The 12043-nt window shown below is 38.2% G+C and overlaps 1 protein-coding gene across 1 annotated transcript; it reads right to left on the bottom strand.

Moving 5' to 3' along the window:
• Positions 1-2251: 2251 nt before the first annotated feature.
• LOC5568651 (probable cytochrome P450 28a5) lies at positions 2252-4181 on the bottom strand. The gene is made up of 4 exons (XM_021850237.1): positions 3771-4181; positions 3463-3709; positions 2759-3383; positions 2252-2703 (listed from the first exon to the last, which is right to left on the bottom strand). Exons 1-4 carry the CDS (start codon positions 3956-3958, stop codon positions 2264-2266), a joined length of 1500 nt encoding a protein of 499 aa, XP_021705929.1. The 5' UTR covers positions 3959-4181; the 3' UTR covers positions 2252-2263.
• Positions 4182-12043: the final 7862 nt, after the last annotated feature.

The raw sequence follows: 12043 nt of genomic DNA, 5'->3' as shown, positions 1-12043 counted from the left end.
ATTAGTGACGCGGTTCGCGAAGCAGGTAGTAGTGTTTGATCCTTTGCTCGCGTCAAATCATTTATCATGGTCTAATCGCTTATCAAAGTGAATTCTGTGGCTCAACGATCCTCCCCATTAACAAACTTCCCTCCTAGTAACCTTTGTGGAGATGCAGAGGCAAACACGGTCTCCAAATAGCAAAGGTTACACAATAACATTCCTTCCTCCAATCCCATCTGACTGTAAGGACGTGGCCGGCGCCGTTATTGACCCTGTATAAATAGAGGCACTGAATTATGCACACTGAAGAAGATTATGGCCAATCCCAGCCGAACTTCTAGTTGATTCTTTGTGCATTTTCACTGACTCCGGTCAATCACGGAATAGCAACCATTGATATGTGTAGTCAGTCTAAGCTAAGCTAAGCTAAGCTCGATTGGCAAGTAAATCGTTAAACGATATCCATCGTTTAGAAGATTTAATATCACGTCAATTCGTCGGTGGTAATATAGCCTGACTAATAAAATCATTCCAAGAATCATCATATTTGTATTCCTTGTGCAACGATGTCAACATATGCTCACGTTAATATTACTGCAACAAGTCTTGAATATAAACTTATTGCACTGTGAAGTATACAAAGTGATATTATCATTGAAGCTAGTAAATATCGTATAGTTACTGTTAGCACTTGTATCCAATGTGTAAAATGTGGATTTTTGTAAGGGATAGTTAACCCAATCCTCAAAGAGGTATCTTGTACAACTTTCCTCTACCCATATTGAATGGGTTTTAAGTTATCTTTATCTGAGAGAGACTTGCGAAGAAGAAATATATCAACGTCATATGCAGACCAGATTCCGCCGTTGCGAAACGTCAAATACAGCCAGTCTTTTTTCTGGCTGAAAAAGAGAAAAGTATCGTATTCAAAATAAATTGAGATTGAAAACCCAGCAGGAGCAGTTTTTCCAAAGAAGCTTAAAATTATAAACACAAGTTTTGTTACAGTCGCCTCTCCACATCTCGATATCGAAGGGACCATCGAGATAGGGAGAGATCGAGACAAAGAACATTAATTTAATGACCACTAGATTGAAAATCACTCCGTTACTAGGAAAATAATAAACAAACAAACTTCATTTCGAGTTTCCATATTGTTCTGAATCACTTAAATCTGGTCTAGTAACCTTTGATTATGTTCATATCGACATATGAAGAGAAAATTGGGAACAACAAATCAACAGAAACACATCGAGATATGGAGATATCGAGATAAGGAGGATATCGAGATATGGAGAAATACATCGTATGCAGAATGAAGGGATCGAAGCAAACATTGACATAAGGAGAGATGTCGAGTTGTAGAACATCGAGATGTGGAGAGTCAACTGTATTTCTAATATCTGCTAAATTTGTTTGCAGGAAATTTCACTAAAAAGGCTATAAATGCTTCGGTGTTATGCAAACGCCTTCCTTAGCCGAGTGGTTAGAGTTTGCGGCTACAAAGCAAAGCCATGCTGAAGGTGTCTGAGCTTGATACCCAGTCAGTCCATGACCTTTTCGTAATGGAAATTTCCTTGACTTAGGGCACAGTGTATCATCATTCCTGCCACACGATATACGAAAGCGAAAATGGCAACTTTGACAAACAAAGCTCTGGGTACGGACCTGGTGTAGTGGTTAGAACACACGCCTCTCACGCCGAGAACCTGGGATCGAATCCCATCCCCGAGATAGTCACTAAAAAAATCAGTGACGACTTCCTTCGGAAGGGAAGTAAAGCCGTTGGTCCCGAGATGAACTAGCTCAGGGTTAAAAATCTCGTTAATAAACATAAAAAAAAGCTCTCAGGTAATAACTGTGGAAGTGTTCATAAGAACACTAAGCTGAGAAGCCAAGTAGAAGATTAATTTTCGTTTAATCAAAATAGGATGCTGTTGTTGTCTAAACACTTAGTAGATGATACTCAAAATCATTAAAAAAAGGTAATACTGTAACCCATCAGAGGCAGATTGAGGGGCTCATGGCGGCGCAGTCTTACCAAAGGAATAAGATAGGCTGACCCAAATTTGATGTAGAGCTGGCAACAAATTAAATCGGTATAAGTTTGAAATCTTTTACATTAGCCTGGGTAGATGCCCAAAGGTGACCAGCAGGATAATTTCAAGCAGTCAGTAGTAGTGTAAAACAAGTAAGGAATGCAGAAACATTTAAAAAAAAGTTATTTAGGCAGAAGACTAGATTTCGAAGACATGAATGTACAATCAACTTTACCCAAACTTCACAGCTTTCTGTAATCGATCCATATCCCACCCAGAGGGGTTACTGCTATATTTTTTGGATCAATTTTGATCGGAAGCACCGTTTTTGAGTTCACTGTAAAGTCATAGTTCTTAACTATTTCAACCAGTGCTCGCTTAACTTGAAGCAAGCCAATTCGCCGCCCGATGCAAGCCCTCGGTCCATCTCCAAATGGTAAAAATACTCCTTTCTCTTGATAGTACCTTACGCTATGACCTCCGTCTTCTTCTGAAAATCGATCGGGATTGAACCGATTTGGGTCCGGATAAAATTCTTTATCTAGGTGGATAGCCCAGATCGGAAGTATTGCTGTGATTCCCTTTTCAATAAGGACTTCATGGTTGTCTTTCAAGCGGAAAGTGATCTCTTCTGTGCATCTTTTCGATAGGGCGTACGCTGGAGGCCACTTACGAAGAGTTTCTAAAATTCAATTAAAAAATAATAAATCTAGCTTAAAATGCATGAGAAAAATTACCGTTTACGATTTGATCCAGATATGGTAACTCCATAATAGTTTCAAATGTTAATTGACCATCTTCTGCGGAATGTATCTCTTGACGTAATCTATTTTGAATTTCTTTATCAATAGATAGCTCCAATAGAGAAAATCCCAAAACTTCACTGGTAGTTTCGAATCCGTCGATGAAAAATGTCACTCCATGAGCAGCCATATCCAGTATCGAAATTTCCTTCTGCTCCTGTAGGTTGATCAGGTGATCCAGATAATCAACTTGTTTAGTGCCACTTGCCTTCCGTTTTCGCACTGCTTCTGTCATCAAGCCAACGAAATAATTCTCGATGGATTTTGGAATCAAACTCAGTTTTACGAACCGTTTCAAAATCGGGGCAATGGACGAAATGACGGCCAGCACTATAAACATGAAGGTTTGCTGGAAAAGAGCGTTTCCCATTTCTCGAATCTCCGATCTGTCCGAAGTCAAAGATCCGCCCTCGGCACCAAAGATGCAGCTTGATACGACATCGGTTGTATATTTGGCTGACAATTCTTTAGACTCGATTGGCCCATTTGGAATGTGTCGGTCTATGTAGCTTACCATATTGTTGCATATATTGTCCATGATGGGGAGAAGTGCTTTCAACTGCAAAAAAGTGGTAATTTTTATGATACCTCAAAAACACAAATCAATACGGAAATTTGAAGTCCGTTAAAAATCTGACCCTAGAATTTGTAAAAGCCGGCGTGATCTGCGCACGTTTTGAGCGCCATTCTTCGCCATCAAGAAAGAAGGGGTTTCTTGCCAACAGGGGATCCGCTTTTGAGTCGAACGTTCCTCCGACTTCGTTAGCTCTGAAGTGTTTATGATACTTGACCAATATATCTTTGACTAGCGTTGGTGATAAGGCGAAGAGTTGTGGACTGCGGAATGAAAATCCTCCAATGAATGGCACATCTTTTCTGTATTCTCTGAACAAAAAAAAAATGATTGATTAGCATTTGATGTGATTCGGCTCATATGACGAGATACCTATAAATACGATTATTCTCTTCTATGGGATGCTCTTTTTGCGTGAACGTACTCGAAAATGTGCCCAGAAAAGGTTTAGGCAGCGGTCCAGGAACACCACGATATTTCCAGTAGTTGAAATTCCATGTTAAGTAATGGTAAACCAAAGAAACGATAGTTACCAGAATCGAAATCACGATCAGCCACATTTGGAGTAGATCGTGTGTATTCACGAATACAAGGTAAACCGTTTAACAAAAAGGAGCTTGCGTATTACAATCTCTTCAGTCGCGAATGGTCGACATCATACTGAATGAATTATTAGACGAAAGTGAGAGAGCTTGTGCGAGAATGTGTGAGATGATATTGAAATAAAAGAGCGAGAAAATAAGCTGGTTCGAGTGATGTTTCTTTCACAGTCGTCCATGTCGACTGTAAAAGAATCATTGAATCACAGACAAACAGACGTCACACTCTCATCATTGTGCATCGACCACCTTTTTAACGGTTGATTCAAAAATATGGTAGGTGGCCAATCCGCCACATGCAGTGCTCGCATCATTTTTGTTCGCGATTGACGTTTACACACTACCGCCATCTGTTGGCCTGTCGGCCAAACAAACCAATTTTAGCATTGGGCGTACATGTCCTTGTGACTATGATTTTGATCAAGACTTGTTCTAAGTGTTACGTCTGTTTGTCTGTGATTGAATTTTCAGTTCTAAGCCTTGATTTACATATGACCGTCTTAAAGTTTCAGCAGAGGGCTGAAATATACCATCAAAGCAAATTTCGTCATTAAATATTCAATGCCATTAAATTTGCAATATTTTTTAGAGATATCGACATTCATTAGGGCTTACATATGTTCAATTTCACGCCACTATTGCTCTCTTCGCATTATTACAGACAACTGATTCACTTTTCGTAGAGTTGATTGTCAATTATTGCACAGGCTGAAAACGCGCCAATTACTGCACAGCCCATGTACCGTTAAGTCACCAGTCACCGTGCGGCCTCCATTCACCGTGCAGATATACAAATTTCTACAGAATATTCATACAATTTTGTATTATTATTCTGTATGTGAGCAAAATAAGATAAAACTGATGAAATGAATTAGTTTTTGTCACAAAGCATTTTGAAAAACCTAGTTTACGTAGTCAAAATCATGTGAAATCTCTTTAATAATGAGATTTTTCAACACTCTAAGTAGAAACGCAAAAAAATCACATTTTTCATTTAAAAATAGAGCATGAAATTTTTCAAAATTTCAACAAGTTTCCACTGTTGATACTATAAGTAAGATGTATTTCATCGTATGAGCAATGAGATTTTATGCAAATTAAATTTTTTTATTGTGTTCCAGTCAAAACCCATATGCACGGTGAATGGATCCTTTTCAATATATATGGTTCCTATTACCGTGCATCAGTGTAAAAGGCATAAAATTATTCGGTAATATTAGATTTATATTTATTGTTATGTCGTCATTACACTACTTCACATTTAGTTTTTGAGTGAATATGGAATGGTTTGGACTATACAGTCAAACCTCCTATAACGATTTAAAAAAAAATAATTGTTTAGCCAATTTTAATTTTTTTTATGGTTTTATTGTAAATGAAGATTTGAATACTCTCAAAAATGAGTGCGCACGCTACTAGCAACATATTTGATCCATCAACAACGTTTCTTCAAGATACAAAAAAAAATCATGACGAAAACTATACGCACGGTGAATGGTGCACTAGTGTGCACGGTAAATGGTGACATAGAACGGTACGAGGCGACCTTAACATGACATATTCATATATAATTTTCAAGTATTTTTTTGTTATGCATCACTAGTTTTGGATTTTTCTCTGAATTATTATATATTTTCACGCGACGTAGTGGTATTCTAGTACGCTTCAAATTGTTTGAAAAAGTTATACAATTTTTTGAAGTGCATTTTTTTTCTTAAATTAAGGAGATTATAGAACGAAGCCACACCTCAAATGTTCAAGAGCACAAGACATGAGAACCAAACAGCGCTCCACGTTGAAAATTTATCCCATTGGTCACCACCAGCAAGCAAGTAATTTGATTGATTTTCAACGCGAACTGTTGTCAGATTCTCCAGTCTTGAGCACTTGAAAATTCGAAGTTTGGCTTCGTTTTATAATCACCTTAAGGATTTCTAAAATTAAAGTTTATACATGATATAGCCGTTATTTGAGCGGGAAAATTTGCCTAATGAGTAACAATTATTTCGGGGAAATTGTCAAACTAATTTTGACCAAATCCGTAATTCGTTGATTTCCATCAGTCTACGCTGCTATTTTTTATGAAATAAACTTAAGCATTTCGTAAAACAATAAGACCACAGTATGGAAAATTATACAAAATACTACCCCTCTTGAAGTTGGTCATTTGATCAACAATCATATGAAACAAGCTTCGGAAATCTGCACTATATGCCTAAGGCTAGCCAATCTCCTTGAAAATATGAACATTTTACAAGAAATAATATATTATTATTATTGAAAAGCAAAACAATCTAACAAATCAGTTTTCCTAATTCGGAGAGGGAAGGTTAGATAGATTGATATCTTTATTTAAGAGATTTGCAGCCTGAGGCTGGCTCATCTCTTTAGGGACGGTTATTATTTCCTTCTAAGTAAAAATTGGTGGTAGCAAATTCGAGATCTATGGTTTAAAGGAGAGTATGCAATGAATAATAACTTACAAAGAGCGTTTTGGCAAGCAAGAACGTAAAGACGCATCTCTAGACGTTCCAAAAGACTTGAAGTTTTGGTTTCGCCGAAGTCTATACAATCTTTCTGGCGTTTAATTTTGATTTCACGATTCAGCCAAATCAATACGCATTCCCTACACTTTCTTTAATAATCATGAAAGGATTTGTGTTTTGGGCACATTTCAAGGGAAACAAAACAATGTATCAGAAATGCCATAGAAGGCTTCCCCATAATAAAATTAATAAATTGTTTAACTGAAAGTTTTGGCAAAGGAATCATTTTCAGCGATGCCATTTTTAGTAACAATAACTGATATCGTTGCAGAACGCATGATAGACATGAATCTTTGGTAGTGTCATTCATTGCACAGCATAACAAAAATGACATTTTTACGTATCTCAAGGATCAAATTATGTGTCTCTGGTAGATTTGGGATTGCTGTATCCGATGCCGTTCTCAGAAACAAACTTGCATGCAAGTTGGTTGAAATAGTCAAATTTTGCATTCTCAACAGCCAATATCTCAAAAACAAGACGTGCAATGATATTTTTGAAAACGGAAATGGATTCAGCAACCCTTAATTAAATAAAAAGCGGTATTTTGGTGCTTGAGACAAAACCGTGTTCCGCAGTGTAATCATGGAAATCATTGTTTTGAAAAGTTAAAAAAATTACGCATGAACAAAACTCAATTTTAACATAAACTTTATTTTTTGGTAGCTTAGTTATATAAGGAAAAGAAGTACCATTCATGTATTGAAAATATTCCGTCAATAAACATTGATTCGAACTTTTTACGAGCAGGGTCATTCCGATCAACGTTATCCCGCTGATCCATGTAACCCCGAAAGACGAGCTAAATAAAACCAATAATGTTGTCCAATTTCAAAAGCTAGTAGAGTAGTTCACACTAGGTACCAGAAAAACTGAACAACTAACTAGTTCATTTATTTGAGGCTCAATCGCGTTTAACGCTTTACGGAGCCGAAATTCATTTTTTGTATTGTTTACAAATCATTCACTTTTTTTGTACCAAGTTTAGTATAGGATGGAGCCCGGGTACTAGTGGCAACTCGAGGTTAATGATCACAATTTTTGGAAGGAAGGACATGGTGAGGATTGGGTTTAGGGTTTTCTGCAGCACATCCGGGAGGTATATCGTGGTAGCTCGATTAACGTGTAGTGGCGTTGGTACCAATTTCTTGCCGGTATTCGTCTGCCGGATGGTCAGGATCCTCAATCCAACATAAAGGGGACAAAACAGAAAAAAAAAACTGGAGTAGAGAACACAAGAGAATTAAACTTTTATACTGGACAAGCGAATAAAATCGTAAATTGCGACCATATAAATGAGATCGCGGATGCCCAACACATCTCTAACAGGAACATAGTGTTGTCTACCTCGGGCCGCAAGGGTATCCAAAAGTTGCGCTCTGGAGGCGTCCATATCCGGGCATTTCCAAACTACGTGATCGATGTCATCATAACCATAACCACACCTATTACAAATATTGCTCAGCGCGAGGTGCATCTAGCATCTAGCATCTAGCGAGTAATGGTTGGACATAAGTCACGCGAATGAAATCTCGACTAACATCCAAACCTTTCCACCAGGCTCGCAAGGAAACTTTAGGAATTATGGAATGTAACCACCGTCCCAGTTGGCCATTTAGCCAGTCGCTTTGCCAACCATGAAGAGAACTTTGACGTACTAAATGAAAAAAATCATCGTGTGAATTTCGTCTATCATAAATCTGACCTTCCTCAGCGCCCACCTTTGCAAAAGAGTCCGCCTGCTCATTGCCATAAATTAAGCAATGTGAGGGGACCCATACAAAGGTAATTGTATATGATCTTTCGACCAGTGCACACATCTGCTCTCTTATTTTTGTAAGAAAGTAAGATGCATGCTTAAAATGTTTCATCGATCGAAGTGCCTCAATAGAACTGAGGCTATCCGAAAAGATGTAGAAGTGATCTGCGGGCATGTTTGAGATCATCCCCAATGCGAAGTTGATTACTACCAGCTCAGCAACGTTAACCGTGCACGGTTCCTGAAGTTTTCGGAAGGCGGAAGAGTTTTCGTTGAAGACACCGAAGCCACTGGATCCATTGGTGCGGGACCCGTCAGTGAAATATCTGCTGTAGGAATCGACATTCTGATACTTTGCGTTGAAAATACGTGGATATAGCTTGTTTCATGGACAGATCGTATTCAACAGGGGAACTGTCATTGGTGGAGTGTACACGTGGAGGGTTGTAACATGGAAGACTTATGTCAGATGACGTGTAGTAGAGATAAACTCTCATAAATTTTGACTGAGTATTCAGTTTGAGCATTTCTTCGAAGTTTTCGATAATGAGTGTGTTGCTCACTCCACACTAAATAAGTATTCTTAGCGAGAGCTCCCAGAATCGGTTCTGTAGTGGTAAAATCCCTGCCAGCACCTCCAGGCTGGCATTGTGAGTCGAATGCATAAAACCTAGGGCGATACGCAAACAATGATATTGAATTCGTTCCAATTTAATCAGGTGGCAGTTTGCTGCTGAGAGAAAACAGAAAGAGCCATACTCTATAACAGATAGAATAGTTGTTTTATAGAGTTTTATGAGGTCATCCGGGTGAGCACCCCACCATGTTCCGGTAATTGTTCGTAGAAAATTGATCCTTTGTTGGCATTTAAATATCAAATATGAGTTCGCCAAGTGCCTTTTGAATCAAACCAGACCCCAAGGTATTTTGAAGTCAAAGACTGGTCGATGTCTGTTCCCAAAAGCTCAAGCTTTAGTTGTGCAGGATTCCGCATCCTAGAAAATACTACCAGTTGGGATTTTTGCGGAGCAAACTCGATCTCTAAGCTTCTAGCCCAAGTGGATAGATTATCAAGGGAATTTTGTAATGGTCTTTGCAGGATTTCTGCTCGTGGGCCCTTCATAGAGACCACAGCATCATCTGCAAGTTGTGCATGGTTCTTTCAAACAGTTGTCAATATCTTGAACATAAAAATTATAAAGCAAGGGACATAGACATGAGCCATGGAGAAGCCCCATATAGCTAATTCTGGAAGTTGTCAGTTGACCGAGAGTGTAGCTCATGTGTTTTTCTGACAACAAATTGTACAAGAAATTATTCAGCATTCCAGGTAGTCCACTATTGTGCAGACTTTCTGACAATATTTCTATGGAAACTGAATCAAAAGCGCCCTTTACCATTGATCAAAAGCGCCCTTGAATCAAAAGCGCCCTTGATTCGACCCAATGATCGAGTTGCGATAGGATCATTTTTTTCTAACAATTTCCTTAAACATGATACCGTATTGAATCGAAATCCGGACAGTAGCAATATCCGGACACTTCGGTGAAATTCATTAAATAAACGGAAAAAATAACATTATTATGTTTAATTTTACTCATAACTTTTAGTTACAACAGTTCCGAACATATTAGTATCAGTTACAATCTAGTTACCATTGCCCGAAAATTATAAAAACATAAAAAGCAGCTAGCTGATTCAGATACACGTCATTTTCTTGTGGTGGAAATTATTTTGATTATAGCGTCGCCGAGCCCACCATATGTTTTGGCTGGCGATAATGTGTGCAAAATTGTAATATTTAGGAAGTGTTTCAGTGCAATTGTGTACAGAAGGATACTTTAACAAATCGGAATCACGGCAGTGGCGGATTGAAGTGTAAATATGCATTTTAAAGCGTAAAAAGATGCTGTCCGGGAAACCGTGCAAGTGTCATTAAATCCGGACATCATAGTGAGGCCCTGTAATTTGTTTTATGTGAAAGAATATTTGTAAGTGAGACATAAGAAATATGATAATATTATCATAAGAAGTGTTTTAAGTGCTCAGAATACCTTTTATGCGGAAAAAACTCCAATATTTTGCTGTAGTTTGAACCGCGAGTAGTTGATTCTGAATCTTGAGCTACGGATGAGGTAAACTATGTGTTAATATGCATATTTTTCATTCTTTCAAGCAGCATAGATCACATGTTAATTTGAAAAGCTTGTAAATGTAGTAATTAATTCAATGAGGGTATTCTTGAATCAATATTATATGATAATTTTGTATCACAGCATGACTGTCCGGATTTCGATTCCAAAGTGTTCGGATTTTTAAACAAAGCTTGCTTCAAGTGCCCGGATTTAAGGACACGACATGCCTTTTTATTTCAATGTTTTTCATACCATAATCGTTATTTTTACCATTAAATCGTTTGCTACTACAATGGTTTAGTTTAAAACTGTTGGAAAAATTAGGTGACATCATTTGAATCCAAATGTAACATATTAAAATTGAAGTTTGAACAATTGCCTCTGCTTAAGCGTCCGGATATTGATGCAGCACGGTAACATAGCAATCGAGCGGTATGAATTGTGATCGGACGCTGGTTTCCCAGGCTTTTGAATAGCTATTACTTTGACCTGTCTCCATTCAAGTGGAACAATGTTATGCTCCATGAATGAGTTGAACAGGTCAAGCAACCGGGACCGGGAGATTTTTAAGAAGATTGAACTTAATCATATCGTATCCAGAGAGGAGTTGTTTGATGAAAGAAGAGCCGTAGAAAATTCCAGCATAGTGAGTGGTCTGTCCAACGCATCGTCTCTCTGGGTTTCCCAGAATGGCGGTTGAGCTGGAACTGAGTCCGCACAGACATTTTTTGGGAAGCTGAATATCCAACGATTGGAGTATTTGTCACTCTCATTTGAGGATGAGCGGTTTCGCATGTTGCGAGCCACTCTTCAAAGCGTCCTCATTGAAGTTTCTCGTGAGAGGCCATCGATGAAACGTTGCCAATAGCTAATAAGCCAATAAGATTCTTCAGTCTTTTTTCGAGCTTCGAGTACTCTAAATAAAGTTCTGAAGTACCGTATATACGAAAAGCTTTAAAGGCGTTAGATTTTTCTCGATACAACTGAGTGCATTCAACATCCCATCCCAATTCTTATGCACTTTTATAAATCAATTCTTTAAGAAATCGATACTCATCAAACGGTGGCAGAGTGTTGAATGATTCGATATCAAAAGTTACCGCTGATTCAAATTTTTGCCAATCGATATTCCTAGTGAGGTCAAAAGGAACCTGAGTTGACTGTTCTGACCTTTCACAATTATTTCTTATAGAGGTTATTATGGGCAAGTGATCACTACCATGGGGATCATCCAGAGGCGCGTCCACGTTCGGAACCATGGGTAGGACAAACGTTAGTATTTTTTGTGTGCAGTGAATTTAAGAACCAATATAACCCTGGCTGGAATTTGAAAGCTACTATATCAAAGGTGCTCAAACACAAAGAAGTGTAAGTGCAGTGGCGATTCCCTAACCTCAAATCTACCTGTTCCACGAATAGAAATTCTTGAATTTCAGCAACAAATTGGCATGTAATGAATAGAGATTTGTTAGAAAGGACGATATCAATAATTATCTTTTTGATTTATAATCTAAATTTGCCGAAATTGTCATTTTTAGAGTCGTAGAACAGGTAGAAAGTGAGGTTACGAGTCGCCACTGTGTAAGTGACATTTCGGTCGTTTTGA

The sequence above is a fragment of the Aedes aegypti genome, chromosome 3 (genome assembly GCF_002204515.2).
Source record: "Aedes aegypti strain LVP_AGWG chromosome 3, AaegL5.0 Primary Assembly, whole genome shotgun sequence".
In the NCBI taxonomy this organism is placed as follows: Eukaryota; Metazoa; Arthropoda; class Insecta; order Diptera; family Culicidae; genus Aedes; species Aedes aegypti.
This window is presented reverse-complemented; position numbering and strand designations above follow the sequence as displayed.